Genomic DNA, 19863 nt, shown 5'->3' with positions numbered 1-19863 from the left:
ACCCAAACCATCACATTCTTGGAGAATGGCAGGTCCATTTTCAGTCCTATAATAAGGTTAAAGTTGCCAGATCTTTAAAGCTATGGTAATACTTTTCCTGCTAAATCCATAGGAATAACTTGAGTATCTGCAGAAACACAGATGTTTGCACCCACCTTTTCTGTCCATGTGAGATGCAAGCCTTGTTCCCACTCTTCCTTTGGAAGATATGTTTTACACTGAATATGGGAGAGAGGTCAAAGAAAGGAAATCTTCAAAGAAATCCATTAACAGTGAAAGGCTCCTTCACCACCATGTTCTCCAAACCTGGGAACACCAGTCAGTGTCTTCTCAGATGGGGCTCCAGTGCCAAGCCCAGAGCAGACACCTGTTGGCTGTGATGCCCCTGGTGTTGCATCTCAGCATCGACACAGGCTCTGCTTTATCTACCCTGTGCCACGATTTCACTGACTAGCTCTTTGCTTCCAAAAACCAAAGGCAGGTCCGTTGCTCAGCCAGATTTTTAAGGAAGTGAAACCATAGTCATTGCAAAAGAGCCAACAACCAGTCAGGATCACCAGGCTCACTAAAAGGGAGAACCTCTGAGGCCCCACTGCCTTAGCAAGTTCCCATCTGCCTCCGCTCAGAATGGGCTGCAGAGGGCCTACACTCTGAGTGCACTGAGTGTCCTCTCAAATCATGTGTTTGCACAGGACACCGAGAATGACACAGGCTGGCTGCTAACTGCAGGCTTTGCCAGGCAGGGGTGGGCAGGGAAGAGGCCCCAAGTCAGCTCCAAGTAGAGCCAGGGACCAGAGTGCTTCACCTCCTTGTGCTCCTGCTGTGCTTTAAACACCTCAAGGCCTGCCCCATGGGAGCATGTGAAGGAAAAGATTTTTCCTATTCAGTTTAACCAGTGGAGGAAAGCAGCACAGCCATTGGATCCAAGACTTGCCTGAGCCATTAACACCTAGAAGATACTAGTCTTTGAGGAATTACATCGGAGCAACCGCTAAGCCAACCCCAGCTGAGAATGAGCACCGTACACATCTGTGGAGTCCGTTCAAGCTGAATCAGGAGCTCCACACCCGGGACCCTGTTCTTTGAGTTTCTAGCAAGCGTCAACTACAGGAGACACGAATGAACTTTCTGCCTTCAGACCCCTAGCTGTCGATCACAACACCGTACAGAATGTATCAGGTATGCTACCCGAGCCCGTGTGGCTGCCAGATGCTTGTTTAAAAACCATATCTCTTGGAATCAGCAGTGTTCAGATAAGAAAGAAACAGGAACGGAACAATCCAAGACACCAGATGTGGAAATGTGCCTTTTATCTGAGAATCTCAGCTCAAGCATCACCACCTTCCACCACCACCCCCCCACAAAAAAATTGGAAGACATTGTCCTTTTCACTCCCCTCCACAGCCACAAGAGAAATCCTGAGATCACAGCCAAGGTACATAATAGGGAAGAATCACCACTGTTTTCTCAGCCTCTTTAAGCGCCTAACACAAGGCAACAGGACACATTTGCAATTGGCACTGTTATTTTTATTAGTACGAGTATACTGAAACAATAAACTTGTACTGGTATACAGACAATTTATTTAAAACAATTTTGTTCAAATTCTGAATCAAACATTGTTTTATTATAATGAAATAATTTCTACCTAAAAAACCTGCAAGCACCATCAAAGAAAGGGACCATAAAATTCAATAAACAGACTCGAGTGTATCCTACAAATAGACACACCACGATTAGAAAATAGAATATGAATTCTTCCATTTTTTTTTTTTAATATTTGTTTTAAAAAAGCTAGTGCAAGTACAATATTTTACACTGGAATTACAGAGAGTATGCACGCATATGGAAAAAAGTTCTGTCACAATAAAAGCTCTTAACTATGTATGCACTTAAAATTTTCTTTTCAATAAGGTGCAAAACAACGTTCCTTCCCTAGTTCTCCTCTGTACTGGCCACGTCAGTCTGCAAGGGCCCTTAAACCAAGATCTAGTGTCTCTTTTTCCCTGGGCCTGTGGAAGAAGGGGGTTGGAAGTGTGGTAGTTGATGCTCCCATACTAAAGCATCCAGTGGACAAATCTCAGGGGTGGCTCTGGGGCCTTGACTCCACTGGCTAGAAATGAGGACAAAGGCCACCACCAATACTGACAGGACTACTGACATCTCCCTTCCATTGACCTGGCGTTTGGGTTTACAGCTGAGCAGTGCAGGCTGGGGAGGAAGAAGCAATGGCCAATCAGGCAGCATCCATAGAACCGAACCGACGAACTAGGGAGCACACACCACATGGAGCAGTCACTGGTTCAAGCATTTACCCCACTGCTGGCCCGGCTAATAAGAGAGAGTGGTGGGCCACCTAAGAACCAGAGGAGACCTACGGACCCAGCTTCTTGGTAATTGCTCTTGCAAGACAACAGCTCTAAGTTAGTGTCGCCTTGGTATTTTGGGGGACAGGATGTCATCTCAGGATTACTGTAAACAACGCTTCCAACGAAGGCCTTTGGGTTGGCCACGGAAAAGGAGGATCTCACTGACCATCCAGACAGCAAACGAACAAATGAACCAAAGGGAAAGAAAACTGGGATGAAGTCTCCAATTTACCTGCAGTGGAAGACTTGAGTTCTTTCAGAGAAGAAAAGTTACGGAAATTCTTAGAGACTGTTATTGTATAGATACTACCTATTGGCCAAATGCACTTCATTTAAACACAGTTGAACTATGAGGATGCAAGGCCTGGGGTCCTGGAAAACAGAAGTCACTCTTCCCTGCCACCCTCCCTCTCTTCTTTCATTGTACAGGTGAATGTTTGCTGCCAGGACAAGGGCATTTACCAACAAGGGAGGGGATGCGATTCTGAATTTAAGAATTGTAGGTGGGTTTGTTTAATATCCACCCCCACCCCCAGTCGTCCAACTTGATTTGGGGGCAGAAATAGGGCTCTTCTGAGAAGTTGCTTCATATTTATTTTGGCCTCTTAATATTACAAAAAACTCAAAATGAAACTAAAGTAAAAGGAGGCATTTAAATTTGTTTTACCACCCATTTAAATGACGTGTGAGTGGGGGGAAAGGCTGAACTTTTTTTCCTTTTGACCCCATAATGAGTCCTTTTTAATTGGTAGCTAGGATTCCTTGTTATGAACACTTCTTGTCCAGGATTATATTCTTTGGGTTTATTGGAACAAGAAGTGCTGAAAATGTCAGACATGATGTCATCTCTGAAGAAAACGGAGTTGCGATGGCTTAAGAGTTTAAACTAAAGAAGGGAGCTCAGAGAAGTACTTTCAGCATAGGAATGAACAATATTCTCAAATAGCAGAATACAGAGTTCCCCTCTCTCAAAAGAGGGCAGTATGTAACATAAACATAACAGTAAGCATAGGTATAGTTTAAGAGCCTTTTACGTAGTAATTCTTCCAGGCCATAACCATACAAATTTGATCATTTAGACACGACAGATTTCTATATACAAAAAAACACATGTAACTTTAAAATTTTTTTTTTTTTTTTACAAACAAGGCGTGAAACTCATTGTCTCAACAGATTCATCTCTCTCACTGAATCATTTCAACATTCATTTTTCTTTTGTGCAATTTTTTAAAACATTACCTGTACTCCTCAAAGTGAGTGCTTAAAAAATTTTATTTCTTCAGCTTCTCAAATTAGGTGTACATTAAAAAAAAAAAAAAAAATTCCCACAAGGTATAGTGCTACAAGAAAAGATTCTATCAGTAAGGTAACATATCTGAAGCGAGGTCATCTATGTAAAAGAAATTCCAGCTCCGGAGTAGAGATGTGCAAGTTGTTTGGAATTTTCCCTATCAACAGAAACACAACACTGGAAAAAGAGAGGAAACCAACCCCACACAATAGCATATGCATGTGCTTTATAAAAAAGTATATTCTCTGTATATTTATTACTTGATGTATTCTTAGATTTTCTATTTCAGAAATTCTGGGTTAAAAACACAAATGTGGAAGCAAAGCAGTCCACACCACTGTAAAAACAAAACCAAAGGAAAAAAAAAATGTAATTCCTTTTCCTTTCGAATCACCACTGAAGAAACTGGATTGGGCCACGGAGACGGCAGGCCCTATTTTCACCTGGAATCATCGCGGGTGACTAGGAAACAGGAATCACAAAGGGTTTTCAGGAGAGAACAGACCACAGTTTGTTGAGCTGCTGTTCATGAAACAGTAACCTTGACAACCAACACAGCTCAAAACGCTTGGCCTTCCATCCCAAGAGCTTTGCTCCACCCATTTCTGAAATAGTATGGCATTAGTGTCTTCAAAAGCATCTGAGATATTTTTCTCTCTACAAAAAAAAACAGGTCTTCTTAGTAGTCACAGATGTTAAAGGGTATTATCATTTGTTTCCTTAAAAAAAAAATTTTTTTTCCCAAAGGTACAACAAAAATAAATTTTGGCAACATATTTCAGTAAAGATCAAACTATGTGCAAAGAGTGGATTTTATAATTACTAGGAGCTACCGTTCATCCTGAACATGCAGCATTATATTGCAATCTATGCAGTGTCTAAGGAGGAATCCATAAGATGCAGGAAATCCAAACATTCCTTGAAATTGTACAACCCTACTCCAGAGCAGTCAAAGTGCTGCTTCTCAACACGTCAGTGTACCACACGCACGCCAGCCCCATCCCTGAGTAAGAGGTGTGAAAGGTTCCGCAGAGTTCCTTGTGGGGGAGACAGAGAAGTGACGCCACTTCCTGGTTGGGGGTGGGGAGACCCCAACACACTCACGTAACCAAAAACAGGGTCACCATTCAGAGTTACAAATGGGATCAACAGCAAAGAGAGTCCAACCATCCCAAACCAAACTGGGTGAGTTGGGGAAAACAAACCAAAACAAAACAAAAAATGGACCAACATAGAAAATTATCCTAAAAGTTCAAATGCAAATGCGATTTGGATTTTCATTTACAAAGATTTGAGGTAAGTGGCATCGATCTCTGTACCCCCACCCCACCCCGCACCTGTGTGGCCCAGATAAACCGAAATAACACTCAACTTAAACATTCTAAGGAACAGTCATTTTATATATTTAGAAATCCCTATAAAGAGAGGTTCTTGTTTGTTGGTTTATTATTTTTTTTTCTTTTCACCCTGACTGACTTCTTGGTGATTGTGTTCCATTGTAAACGAAAAGGCCTGCTGTTGTTAGTTTGAAAATGAAAAACAGGAAAGGAGTCAGAACTAAAGACGGCGGTCAGTTACTATTGCAAAGAACATAGTACAGAGGCACACGGCTGATCCTTGTAAGCTGAATGGCATTGAATTTCTGTCCCTGTCTTTGTTTGCTATACTCCTGAGCAGTGACAACAGCTGCTTTGGGAGCCATGGGGCTCACCGATGTCTACAAACAAAAGGAGGCTCCCTGTCATTGGGGTGTTCTTCCTATTTGAAGAGAAAGCTGCTGCGAAGTGGGGTGACCGCTGCTGGCAGGGCGGTCCCCTCCGCGGCCACTGGCTGGCACGCTCAGGATATGTATGGACACCCAGCCACCCTACCTGCCTGCACTCAGAGTCGTGGCTCAAAGTCCCATGAAAGGGACCCTGAGGAGGGGCTTGTCCACTTGCAGAAAAGACTGTGGCAAATGGGCTGGCTCCTGGCTTATCTGCTCCAGAGAGCGTTTTCAGAAATGAATCTGGCTCCTTCCTCTCCACGCTCCACATCCACAGTTCCTTGCAGTGACAGGGGCAACTGCATCTTTTTCCTTGCTTTTGCTGCAAGGTGGCAACAGACGAACAGGGCTTCTCGAGGCTCCCTGCCTGGCACTCACGGGGCATCCACAGCAGAGGACAACTGGAGTTTTCCCCTCCCTGGCTCCTTCCCTCCAGCCCTTCTCTGGCCAGAACAGGTTTTGGACAAGTCAGGGAAGATGGACCAAACAAGGAAAAAGCCAACATGAGCTTTAACCGCTAACACACTGGTGAGACTATATTGGCACAGAAAGTATTGCATATGCTAAAAAAAAAAAAAAAAAAGCAAGAGAATGAAATGGGACAATGCTTAGAGAGAACCAATTATTTTATAATTCCTATACCTGAAAGAGAAGCATGTAAGTTATGTTGATGTTCCTATTGCTCCAAACTGTGAATATTTTCCCATTTTAGTGTTGGTTGAATGGATCCAGTCAGTTCAGTGCTCTACTTCCTTGTGAGCCAAAAGGTGGTGTGTGTTTCTCTGATCCCACATGGCTTGCTGTAAAGAGTGGTACTGAAGAGAACAAAGTCTATATGGCAGCCCCATAATCCTCTTACCATCAAAGGTTAAGAAACAATAAGAAAAACAGAACCTAATAATTGCAAGTGCCCTGAGCAGAGTATGTGGAAGATTAAGCAAGTTCTCTGGACAGAAACATTAAAAAAAATACAGCATTAACAAAGCAATGTGACTGCAAGAATGGGCCCACTCAGCACTCTGTTGGATGCTGAGAGAGTAACAAAATGCAAGGAGAGTCAAGGAACCGTTCTAGCTCTGCCAAACGGAGTCATCTTGTTTGTTTTGGTACACCCCAGAAAATGGTCTGCAAAAGTCATTAGTTCTGGTGAGAGCTAAAGGTACAGTAATGCAAGATAGCCAAAATGTGGATTTATGTTAGATTTTTAAAATTTGTGAAATGCAAGAGCAAGTCCTATTTTCAACGGTAAAAGAAAAATCAGGTAAGTATTTGTTTAGATTAGTTGCAGCCATTATTCTACGTAAGAATGTTCAAAAATTACTCCTGATTTATAAAACTGTTTTTTTTTTTTTTTTGAAAGCACTTTAGGAGGCACACTCAAAACCCACAAAATATTTCAGGTGTCTGGAAATGAAAGATTTAAACCATAAAAAACCCTTTCTGGGTTTGTACCAAATCTTAAATCTTTATTTGATTTCAAATGGAAAATGAACAAAAAGGTCATTCCTAAGATAGCATGAATAACAACAATAATAAAGTAATTGTTTAAAAAATAACTTGCTCGCATATAGAAATGTCTTTACAGAAAACTCTCTCAATGAATCTGAAGAAAATTCTCAGAGTTGTCCTGCTAAGACCTGGTTCTTTGTGACAGAAGTAGAAGAAAGACCAAAATGAACTGTGAAAGGAACATAACCTTCTAAAATGGCCTAGAGTTTAGGCAGGTTAGAAAGTAATTGCTACATTTATTTATGCTCGTTCAGTCCCCCAAACCTTTCCCACAATGTTACTGGATAAAAACTGCAGGAATATCACACAAATTATGAACTCAAGATGTGCAAATTGCAAGGTTCTTTAAAAGTTCATCTCAAAAAGAAAAACACTGGACAAAAATGAGTATTTTTTTCCTCCATCCCTTTTCTCTCCGTTTTCTCTGACCGCTCTGCATATGCCTTTAACTCTTTCTCAAATATCAAAGTGAAAAGTGCCTCCTGTCAGGTAGTACTTGGTGGTCATTATTGTCACATACTAGGTCAAAATTCACATTCATCCCTTTAAAACCACATTGAAACTTCCAATATCTTGCTCGTGAGAAACTCTGCAGAGCTGAAATGTAGTTACAGTGTTGAAAAAAGAAAGCAACTCATTATTTTCTTTTCTTCCCAAACAGTTTAAAGTGAGATACAGTACTTGTTGAATGACAGACCAAGTTGCTTGGTAACAATGTGTGAACAGCATTTTAAGTGCCTAGAGATAGTAATATATGCTCATCTTCAAAATCTAATTCCTTAATGTCAGATTGGAATCTGAAAAAAAAGTGGCACCCGAGTTGTCCATAGGCATGAACTATAAACAGTACTAGAGTTAAAAGACAAAAGATTTGCAAACTCGATGCAAAGAGCTTCGGCTGCTCTCACCGAAGGGCAGTCTGCAGCTACCTCTTGGGAGCGAAGTCAATGCAAAAACCTGATTAGTTTTCCTAACACTGCATGGAAACCAGAGTGGGTGTCGCTGTCTCCCCAACCCTGGCTCCCCACCCTCTCCAGGTGGGGCACTGCAAGCAGAGGCTCTCTGCCCACCAAGACACCCTGGCAAAAATCACTGCACTAGCAAAGCAGAAATGCAATCCCATATGTGGCAGTTGCTTTTTTTTTTTAAAAAAAAAAAAAAATATATATCAGTGCAGTCAGGCCCCATAGGGGGAAATATATATCTATATAAGTAAAAGTTGCTTTTATTGTGAAACACGGAGGAAAAAACAAATGTTCTTTTAAAAGGTTAGCTTTCCATCTGATGCCTGATGCCTAGGCTCTAGGATACCTTGATGCTGGGTTCTCGATGTTTATTTTGTATGTGAGAACCTCATAATGACATTGCTTGGGAGCTGCAATCCCCTGCTGAGAGCAAGTGAGAGAGACAGAGGGAGGCAGAGAGAAAGAGACCCTCACTCGCCATGGCACCCGCCCCCCATGCCTGTGCGCATTCACTGCGGTTCCCTTCCCATGGGCCTCCCTCGTGCAGCTTGCAGAAGACAGCGGCTGTCTGTCGGGTGTTTCTGTGCTGCTAAAAAAGGCAGGAGCTCTGGGGCCACATTCCCTTCCATACAGGATGCCTGGAGCCCTGGCTGTCCCTGCCCAGTCACGGACAAACACTCGCAGAAAAAGCATATGCACCAGTCTCCTGCAAAACACCACCTGTAACTCTAATGACAAGGTTATAACAGAAACCTAAAAATAAGAAGATAACATGTAAATACTGTGTTATTTAGCCTACAGTACAGTAATCTGGATAAAAATGACAAGGGTGAGCCGAATTTCCTTCCCCCCTTGCCCCACACTGCCTTTACTTGCCTACGTTAGACCGGCCTTCAATGCAAATCTTAACCTCCTGAGGAATTAGAGAAGGCTTAGGAAGAGTCAAAGGTGGTTCATCTTCTGACTTCTCCAGTTTGCGGGTCTCCGGCGCAGACCACCTCCTCTTCCTCGTCGCCGCGGGCTTGCTGGGTTCTATTTTGGTGAGCAAGGGTGCTGTGGGCAATCCTGTTTTCTCCGGAAACTTCAGTTCGCCGTTCTCCGAGAGCATCTGGGCACTTCCCTGATTGATTCCGTTTTCCTGCTCAGCGCTCCTAAGTCTACTGTCGGCGAGGCTGTCGGTCTTTGAGTGCTTCAGCAGGACGCTGGCGGGATCCACAGACTGGCCCTTTTTAACAGAGCCGTTCTTCAGGGTCTTGAGGGTAAGTGAGATGCAGACATCCCCAACTGAGAGTTTGGAACACGGCAAATCAAAGAGCTGGCTGGTTCTCTCTGGAGAGCAAGATGACCAGCCCTGTCCAAACACAAAAAAAGGATACTCTACCAAAACTTCCACGCTGACCTGCGGAAACAGACAGAGAGGGGAAAACAAGGAAACAAATGAAAACATTTTATTCACTTTTTGTAATACATATATGCGAGCTGAATGGAAAAAACAAACAAAAAGACTGAGTTCACAAAGTTCCCCTGCCAACACAAACAAATGGGGTATCTTAACTTGCTGCTTTATCTATACTTACTATAGCTGAGGTTGGGCTGAAGCTAGTGGAAAAAAAAAAAACTGTTCAGGGTAAAAGTCCATTCAGTATTCAAAATATCATTTCATTGATACTTTGGTCTCTGGTTTCTGTTAAAACAAGTCATTTGACCCACAAGGATGGAGGAGCATCTGTCCAGTGTTCAGCACAAAGCTAGGCTATGTGGGTGATGAAGAAGCCCAGGATAAGCACAATTTGTGCTTTACTGGCTCACTGGACAAATGCCAAAGTCATGTACAACAGGAGTAAACACAGGTCAAAGTCAGACTACTTAAGTGCCACGAGGCAAGTACTTACCTGTTCATCACTGGGTTTCCAGCCCCTAACCAGTGTTCCCAGCACATGGTTGGAGCTCAATGAATATTTACTGGATAAATGAACATGGACTCCAGGAATTTGGGGGAGCGTAATCAGCAAGGCAAGATTAAGCAGGGAGAGCTTACCTGGGACCCTGGAGGGTGGGCAGGATGTGGGGAGTTTGGGTGGTGGGAAACACTGCTGGGCAGAGGGTGACATGGACATGGCTCAACTGCTTGGCTCACCCACATGAGGTCAATCCCCGGGTACTCAAATCAGTCTCTGCATTTGTTTGAATAACAAATAATGGAAGGGGTGAACTCCAAGATCCTTTCAATAAAATTCAATGAAACTGGTAGGCCATTTTCTACGTCCTGCAATGAGCCATGCATTCTGCTAAGGAAGTAAGATGAAAAAGGTAGGGCTTGTCCCACTGGAGATTACAATCAAGTGGAATAACAGGATCATTACTGATCCATGTGCCGGGTGGGATTATAGAACTTTTACACAGGATTACATTATTGGAGGGTAGAGGAAAGGCATCTTACCCAGTTTGGAGAAGAAGTGAGTAAGGAAGTCTTTCGGGAAGAGGAAACACCTGTGCTGAGGTTTAAAAAACAATGGGGGTGGAGTAAAGGTGTATGTACAAGGAAGAGACATTCCTGGAACTGGGGACACACAAACAATGCAAAGAGATGGTGTGTGGAGGGATTTGGACACTGTCTAGGGAAAACCTTACTATTGCCACTATGGTTGGTTGAAATGCACTTGAGGTTTTAACAGTTTAATTTTCATAGAAATTAAATTTCTTCAAGTTTATGCTATATGAAAAAGAAAACAAAATAGTTTAAAGCATCAAGTTTCAATGGGACTTCTGATGTAGTAGACTAGGTAATTTAGACCAATCCTCCAACTGAGAACAACTAAATTCTCTGGACAAAGCATAAAACAATTCCCCCCTCCCCCTCTAAAAACACTGGAGAGATACTAAGATAGTAAAACAATTACTGGGTCAGGATCAGGAAAGGCTGAAGGCCCAGAGATTTGAACCTGGTATTTAGGGTCTGTTTTCCCCTCAGAGGTATTTTCAGGTTTCAGAGGAGAGCTGTCATGAAACCAAGTGGGTTTTCCACAATCTCAAGAGCATGATGACAGGGAATAGAGTTCAGTGCCCACCAAGGGAGGGTCCTCTCTGGGGAACTCCACCTCTTTTGAGCTAGGACCCCAAAGGGTTATATAACCCTAGGAATAAACGTGAACCAGAATCAGACAGGTCATCTTAATGTCTGCAGCTCAGATTGGAATCATCTTAGTCTCTTGAATTGGATTAACGAAATCCCTAAGTCCTAGTTCTCCTAGGTGCCTAGCAAAAGTAAACAAACCTCTCAGGTCGAAAAATAATCTCAACCCAGGGCTTGAAATTATTTCCACAATTTTGCAAATGAAAAAAACACGCAATTTAAAAAGGGAGGGGGACTCATGAGGAAGACCAGAAGAAATGAATAAAAACCAGCAGAAACAAAAGATAATAGAAAGAGACCCAAAGGGACTTTTGAGATTGAGTCATCTGACATAGATTTAAAAATGACTATGTTAACAACTTTTAAAGAGATAGAAGACAAGTTTGAGGATTTTGGTAGAGAACTAGAATCTATTTTTAAAAATCCATGGAAATTCTAGAATTGAATACAAAACAAAACAAAACACCTCAAATGAAATCAAGAATGCAATGGGTTTAACAGCAGAACAGACATAATTGAGGAGAGAATTAATGAACTGGAAGGTAGGTTAAAAGAAACAACCCTGAATGAAACAAACACAAAGATGGTGGCATAAAGGAGAGGGTAAGACATAGCAGATAAATGAGAAGGTCTAAAAGACACTAATTAGAGCCCTAGAAAGAAGGGAGAGAAACAACTGGGAAGAGGCTATACTTGAAGAGATAATGGCTAAGAACCTTTCCAAACTGATTAAAGGCAATAAGGTATGGACTCAAGAAGGCCTTACCCCCAAGGAAAAAAAAAATAAAAAGAAATTCATACCTAGGCAGACTATAGTTAAACTGCTGTAAACCAAAGACAGGAAAATAAAATCTTTCAAGACGCCAGAACAAAACATGCATTTACCTTCAAATAAGCAACAATTCAACTCACAGGTAACTTTTCAACAAAAACAATGGAAGCTAAAAAATAACGGAATGGCTTTAAAGTGCTCAAGAAAAAGAATTTCCTACTGAGAATTCTATACCCAAGAAAAAGATCTTTCAAGAATGAAGGAAAAATGAGGACAATTTCAGACAGTCTTTAGAGAATTCACAACCTGCAGACAACACTAAAGAAAATACTAAATGAGGTATTAAGCAGGAAAAAAAAAAATGAATCTAGATGGAAGTTTGTATATGCAGAGAGGAATGAAGAGCAAGGAAAATGGTAGATATATGGATAACTCAAAATGAATACTGACTATAAACAATAATATTGAAAATGTTTTGAATTTTATATACATACACACATACAAGCACAAATAATAAAAACACAAACAAAAAACTAAAAGAAGAGTCAATTTTCATTTAATTTACATGGATTGTGACTTTTCTACTTAACTTTCTTTACTTTCTTTGATAACTATGATTGCTTTAGTTATAGACACACATCTTGAATGACAGACATGTTTTTGAAAGGGACTAGATAGATTTCATTTGGAAACCTACTACTTTTGTGTATGTGTGAGCGTGTGTATGCGTATGTGTGTATGAGCCCACACAGGTGTTCATACACTTTGGAAAAAAAATCATCATTCTGGGCTATTTTAATATTGTAAAGATTAAAAATTCTTGACTGCCTACTAGCTGTCAAGTACTCAGGTATAAATTTTGCAAAAAATATTTTATTTAAATATATCTGTGAGAATTTATTTAAATTCTCTCACAATATAGCCGTGAGAGAAGTACTGTTACTCCAATTTTACAGTAAGGAAATGTAGTCTCCAGGAGATTACATTACTTGCTTAGAGTCACAGCTATAAACTGATGCAATGGGATTTAATCCCAGTCTCTCTGGCCCTCTAATCTCTGTCCCTGTGAAAAAGATATTACACCACCCCCAAAAGAGATGAACTTCAAATTCCCACTACCCCAGCAGAAGTGGTGAATATTGCTTGAAATAAGTAGGCCAGTGACATGAGCTCACAGACTTGTTTTATGGTACAGAAAACAACGTAACAGTGTCTGCTTTATACCTACTCACGCAACTCGACTCTCCCTGTAGGTGTGTAATGAGGCTGATACTCAAGCTCAAACCTTTTTTATATCACACTGTTGTGAGTTGACTTGTATATTCCCAAAAGATATGTTGAAGTCCTAACCTCAGCAACCTGTGAATATACATGACCTTCTTGGAAAAAGAGTCTTTGCAGATGTTAATCAGGTTTAAATGATGTCATAATGGGTTAGGGTGGCCCTAAATCCAGTGAATGGGTCCTTATAAGACTATCTGAAGATACAGATAGAGACACACAGAGAGAAGCCATGTGATGGGGCAGAGGCTGGAGTGAAGCAGCTGTGAGCCAAGCAAGACCCAAGGACTGCTGGCAACCGCCAGAAGCAAGGAGAGGCCTGGAACAATCCTCCCTCGGAGCCTCCCCACCTTGCTGACACCCTGATTTCAACTTCCAGCCTTCAGAACTGTGAGAGAATAAATTTCTGTTGACTTAGGCACCCCGTTTGTGGTATTTTGTTACATCAGCCCTAGGAAACTAGGACAGATTTATATTGCACACCCACATGTATTTGTATAAACACGTGTGCAAATACAAGCTTCAATAGCAGACAGGGATTGCCCACTGAGTCGGGAGGACTGATCTGGAACCAGCTACCAAGCTCCTGTCCCTAAGCTCTTAGAACCATCAGCAACTAAAGCTCAGAAGGAAAAAAACCCTACTCCAAAGAGGGGATTGTTTAGCTGCATCTCCAGGTCCAAAAACAACGATCTCAAAGTGTAAATATCTCACACGTCTGTCTCTTCTACTAGACTTAGCGTGTGCTCATCCCTGCCCAAGTCAGAGGTAATGAGATGTTCACATTACTAGAGACCCTCTTTCCTATCACATCGTCCTCATTTTTGGCTCTGCACATTCCTGGATGACTCCCTGCTTTGGGGCACAGTCTGTCTCTTTGCTGGCAGAGCGCCCGATACCAGCCAATGGACAGGTTCTTGGCGTGTGAGCCATAACGTACATTCTCCACAGAGCAGCCGGTGTTTCATTTTCTGAAAATCACATCGACTGTATACTCACAGACAAATCTGTCTGATATGGAAGATTTTCACATGCTACCACTTACCTGTTGACTCATTAGGAAATGTCTTCCAGGCATTATGACTGATGGCTCCAAAAGGTATGTATGGATGTATATGTTTACCATTAAACACACCGTCATATTTTTGGACATTTTGAAAGCCTTTCATTACTCCTTCACCTCAAAACTCCAATGACAGGTCTTAGAATTAAAAGCTCCACAGCTAGAACAGCTGTGAGACAGAAGAATATTATTTTAGATGTATGTGCATTAAAAAGAGCTGATGCTAATGGAATTGATTTTAACCTGGACGGGTTTGGGAGATTCTTCTCCACTTCACATGTGTGCTTTTGGTCCTTTAACCTTCCACCTTAATTCTGGCTTTGTCTCCTCCCAAAAGGAGCTCAGCCCTTCAGGGAAGAGATGCTATAATCACATTCACAGCCTAGTAAGGAGTGAAAGTATTCACATAATCTGATCATTGTAGGTAGTCAACTGATAGCTCAGGCCGAACGTTAATTTTCCCTCACTCCTTATTTAGCCTGAAATATCTAATCATTTTTTTTGGTCTGCACGTATGTGAAATAAAGTAAGTTCCCCTCTTCTTTGGTGACTCTTAAAATCTAGTTGTATACATCTTATCTTTTTTTTTTTTTTTAAAAAAAAGCCTTTATTTACTTTTGAACAGGGAAAGGACAATCTCAATGCCAGCTTGTCACCTAATCATAAATTTGAATTTACAGGATTTACTACCCTAAAGACACTGCACCTACTGACTTTGACAATACAACTTAAAATGAAACAATCTCCCTTCAGTTCCCTAAGGTTGCGTGTTTAAAGAACAGAATCCCTTGTGATAGCCAACATTGGTACTTGGCCTAGGTTATAAGGTCAAACAGTAACAAAGGAACAGACAAGGCTAAGAGCATTGCAACTTAATAGCCCAGCAAATACAAACATCATAGAAATGTTGCAGGCACCAAACTTTTATAACAGCAGGTTCAACATAAAAAGTAGCTTGTAAAATCAACTGGTTTGCATGTGTGCATCTGAGTAAGTTAATTATTTTTCTTAATGATTCCAGTAGGCTAATGTACAACCATGGAAACAAACTTCCATAAACCCAATTAACTATACTGAACACAAAATTCAAAGTTTGGATCTATTTACCCAAAAGGTCCTCCAAGACCAGGGAGAGCTGCTGTAATGATAAAAAAAACTGTCAACACTTAAAAAATATTTGTAATATACAAGACTTAAAGTATTTCTTTTCCACTACTCCCTCCTATGTCTGAATATGGAAATGCTTAACTCCTCAGACTCATGTAACTGCATTTAAAATGATGGGATTTACTACCACAACTTTTTTCCTAATAATTTACACCACAGGAGCAGTTAACTCCATTACAGCTCCCTAAGAATGCCTAAATGGAAAAAAAACTTTGTTCAGTTCAGTGGTGGCTGTGGCCTAATACCATTTTACTTTGCCACTACTTCAAATATCTTACCAAGATTAACCAACTTTTGATCCAATTTTAATGGGTATATTTATTCCCATGCGAAAATCCTTTAAATTTGCTAACTACTTTCGACACTCCTAAATTCAGTTACGTATAGCTCCTGCAAGTTTTACAGTGTTCTTTCCCTGTGTATATATCTGGAGACATTGTAAAACAAACAAACAAACACCAAAAAAGGTTAAAATTGTAATATTGTTATTATCTAAAGCTCTTTCTAGGAGACCACTGACTCTGAAATCAAAGAATGAGTCGTAATAAACAACTTTCCAAATAGGAACACAAAATCTTTTCTATTCATAAGGGGCCTCTGCCATGTTTTGTCTCATTAAAAAGCTATTGTTTCTTGCAAATGCAATTCAGGAAGACTCATGGTCTACCAGGAAGTCCAATACCATGACCATGTCTCCAGATACGGACAGAAAAGGATAGTATTCAACAATGTGGTAGAAGCCTAGGATAACAGGTAGAGGAAGCCTAGAACACAGAACACATCTACAAAAATGGGAACAGGATGATACTGACCGGCTATTCATAAAGGACCACTGTTTCTCCCTATGGACCAACATTCCCTACAAAATAAACCATGCCTTCATTATTATTTAAAATTACATTTTTACAGAGCTATTTAGTACCTGACACAGAAAAACAATCACATAAGGAAGCATTTATTTGAGGTTTAACATGAAATCACACAAAATTTGTATAAACACAAATCCACACTGAGGCGTAACACGGATAGCAAAGGACAAAGTAAAAACAAAGAAAACTAATTGGCAGCTGTATACAGTTGGACAGTTGTGTCTTGTACAGTAGAAAGTCTTTTACAAAATAATCATCTTAGATCAACAGAAGATCAATCTTCAACATCGTCCTGCAAGATGGGTTACTTTAGTATTTCCTCCTCTTTTCTCCAAGTTCCTCTTTTAGTATGGCTGGTAATTGTTTTGGTGATTGCCACCCCCTCGAGATGCCTTGCCATATGTGCTCTGCTGGCCACTGTAGTCTGTATATCCCTGTCCCTATCCATAGTTCCCATAGTTATACTTAGTATAATCATATCCGCCATAGCCACTATAGTTCTAATCACCACCATAGGCACTACTGTAATTTCCGTATCCTTAATCATAAGTTATTAAATCCTTGGTTCCAGTTTTGGCCCTGACCTCGCCCTCGACCCCTTGTACCACCTCGTCCAGCAGCTGCAGCTCCTCTTCCTCCTTTCTGTTGTTGCTGTGGCTGCCTATATACCTCTTTGGGTTGTGCAACTTTGATTTCACACTTTCCAGAACCAATTTGATGGTATCTGCTTTCTAATAATTTCTTTACTGGCTCTTCATCTGTATATGTGATAAAACAAAATCCTCTTCTTTCATTTGTTTTTGTATCCCTGGGAAGTTCAATATTTTCGATCTCTCCAAATGCTCCAAAATATTCTTTTATTTGCTCTTCAGAAGTATCTCGGCTCAATCCACCCACAAAAACTTTTTTAGGGGGTTCTTTCCCTTTTAAAGCCTTTGCCCTTTTGGGGTCTATCAATTTGCCATCCAGTTTGTGTTCTTTCAGTTCCAAAACCTTATCAACACTAGCAGCATCTTTGAAAAGCACAAATCCAAATCCTCTTGATCTTCCAGTGACTGGATCTGTTTTAATTGTGCAGTCTACAACCTCTTCAAATCGAGACAAATATTCAGTCAGATCTTTCTTGCTTGCATCCCAGCTCAAGCCTCCAATAAACATTTCACCGTCATCCTGCTGATTCTTGCTCGCGTTAATCTTGGATCCCTCTGCGAATTCCTCTATGTCGCTGTACTCGTTCATGTCCTCCATGGTGGCGGAATTGTCGGTAGGGGGGTGCTGGCGCGGAGACCGAGTCCCAGTAGCAGTGGCAGCGGAGCGTTGTATGGAGCTGGATTTAAAATGGCGGCAGAAGAGCTTAAGTATCTTTTAAAAACTAAGTCTAGTTTTACTTTATAATTAGATTTGTTATAAGGGCATAAAAATTCTTAAAAGTTCACTGATCATTAACAGTTAAGGAAGAACTCCCACTAGAGATTTTTCAGTGGGAATGTCTACGGTCAAGTCTGTCTGTTTGAAATTCCCTTGGAGAAGAGTAGAAGTGTCATCTATCTCACAGCATTCTGTCAGTGCTGACGGATACTGGCTTGGATGTGAAACAGTGACTCTGTGACATGATGTCACTTGGAACTGAAAAAATGAGCCTGCAAACTCCTTGAGTTTGAGACTTGGGTGGGTGTCCCTATGGTGCCAACAGATCCAAAATATTATGGATGCAGTGCTCGTTATGACCCGCTCCAGGTTCTGCAGTTCTCATACAGTTCAGTAAGTCCACACTGAATACCTGCTATGTCTTAGGAGCACAGAATACCTATTGTTTAAGAGCCAGTGCTTGCTTCACTGAGGACAAAACATATGCAAAACACGTTAACTTCACGAGGGAATATTCAGATACTGACGATCATGTTATCTGAGGCTCTCCACTTGGATGTCTAGCAGGCAACTAAAGCTTATCACGTCCCAAACATACGTCCTGCGGTGCCCTGCCCCACGGTGCCACTTACGTTCTTTCTCACCTCACAGTAAGCGGCATCTCATTCTTCCAATTCCCAGGGTAAAGTCTGGGAATCACTCTTTACCCCCCTCTTTCTCTCATACAACACACATCCACATCATGAGCAAATCCTATAGGTTCTCTTTTCAAAATCCATTGGGAATGAGACTGTTTCTCACAACCTCCACTGCCACTGTCCCACTCGGAATAAAAGGCACCACCCCCCAGCCCAATGTGTCTGTGTCCCTCCCCCTACCCCCTACCTGTAACACTGATGCAGCACGGTCTCTTTACTGGTTTTTACTCAAATAGCACTTGTGATTCACTCTTTTAGAATCCTTTTTGCCCTGGATACTGTCTGTCCCCAGTATCCTCAGAGGGATCTTCCCTACCTACCCCATTTAAAACAGCAGCTCCATCCCTAGGTTCCCTATCCTCTTTATACTGCTTTATATTTTTCCATAGCATTTACTTGATGTATTATCACTTTTTTACTTCGTTGGGTATTTGTTTATTGTCTCTTTCACTTCCTCCCCCAACCAGTGAAAAGACCGTATGCTCCATGAGGGCTGGGATATTTAATATCCGTTTTGCTCATTATTCTATCCCCAGGGTCTTGAATACTTCCTGACACATAATAGGTGCTCAGTAAAAACCCGAATGACTAAATAATTCAGTGTCTGCCTTCCATACGTAGAAACATTGCAATGGCTCGAGCCGCCACCAGAGGGCACCGTTTTAGACACTGGAGAGCTCTCCTGTCCTTGTTCCTTTTCACCAGCCATGACTAAACTGGGTTTATAATCCTCCCCAGGGAGAGCAGTAGTGCCTTCCCCCGGGTCTAGCCCAGCCCCTATCAGGCAGCCTTCTGGACTGCCAGCAGCCTCCTTCAGCATTTGCCCGTCAGACACTGAGCGTGTCATGATTCCACCGAATCACATTCATTTCCTGTCTGTCCACTTCTGAGGTCCCTTTTGGCTCTTACAGCTAATCATCGATTCATTTTATGATCTGGTTAGGGGGTTCAAAACATTCTGCTTAAACCCCAGTGAAAACAAGTTCCCAGGGGCAGTACCATCTAAAACCAAAGCACGTTACGTAACTCCTGGCAGCTCGGCATAGCCCATTTTTTTCATCCTATAAATACATCCTTTTCCGACCACTTTGAGCATCTGTAGAATGAAATGTGAGCAGGGATGGCTTTTGTGCTTTTGTCAGCTTGAGGCCTCTCTGTCTCTCTGGAGAGACTGAAGCCAGTGCCTTTTTTTTTTTTAGGGGTGCATCCTCTCCAAACCCCTCCACCTTTTCCTGCCCTCCTCCCACTGCAGACAAGCTCACCTCCTCCCCAGTCCCCAAACCCACACTTCCCAAGCCATCGCCTCCATCCTCCCTTTAGGATGGAAGAGCCAAGACGGAAGGGAATTTTTAGCTGCTAGTTATTTATTTCATGTCCCCTTCCTAGTCTGCCTAATGACTGGCTTTTAACATCATTTTCAGCTCTTCTCTGTGTGAGCTCAATAAAACTCCTTTAACTACTTAGGCAATACCACTGTATCGAAACACCGCATGCATACACGCATATTTATGCTGTTTAATTGTATATTTCAATCGTAGATTGGCTATATCCATATACACACATATGTATGTATCAGCAAAAACAAGCTACAAAGAAAACAGAATGTTAAGTAT

General features: G+C 41.5%; 1 protein-coding gene and 1 pseudogene across 4 annotated transcripts in view; both read right to left on the bottom strand.

Annotated features, from left to right (window-relative positions):
* Positions 1-1511: 1511 nt before the first annotated feature.
* The window catches only part of ATXN1 (ataxin 1), a 508626-nt gene continuing 490274 nt past the window's right edge, over positions 1512-19863 (bottom strand). For all 4 annotated transcript variants that reach the window (XM_037844369.1, XM_037844370.1, XM_037844372.1 and 1 more), the window contains one exon: positions 1512-9298. In XM_037844369.1, the coding sequence (XP_037700297.1) occupies positions 8768-9298 (531 nt within the window). In that variant the 3' untranslated portion in view covers positions 1512-8767. The remainder of the gene's footprint in view (positions 9299-19863) is intronic.
* On the bottom strand, positions 9310-18308 carry LOC119540273 (annotated as a pseudogene).

Source organism: Choloepus didactylus, chromosome 7 (assembly GCF_015220235.1).
Source record: "Choloepus didactylus isolate mChoDid1 chromosome 7, mChoDid1.pri, whole genome shotgun sequence".
In the NCBI taxonomy this organism is placed as follows: domain Eukaryota; kingdom Metazoa; phylum Chordata; class Mammalia; order Pilosa; family Megalonychidae; genus Choloepus; species Choloepus didactylus.
Note: the sequence above shows the minus strand (reverse complement) of the source record. Positions and strands in the feature narration are given on the sequence as shown.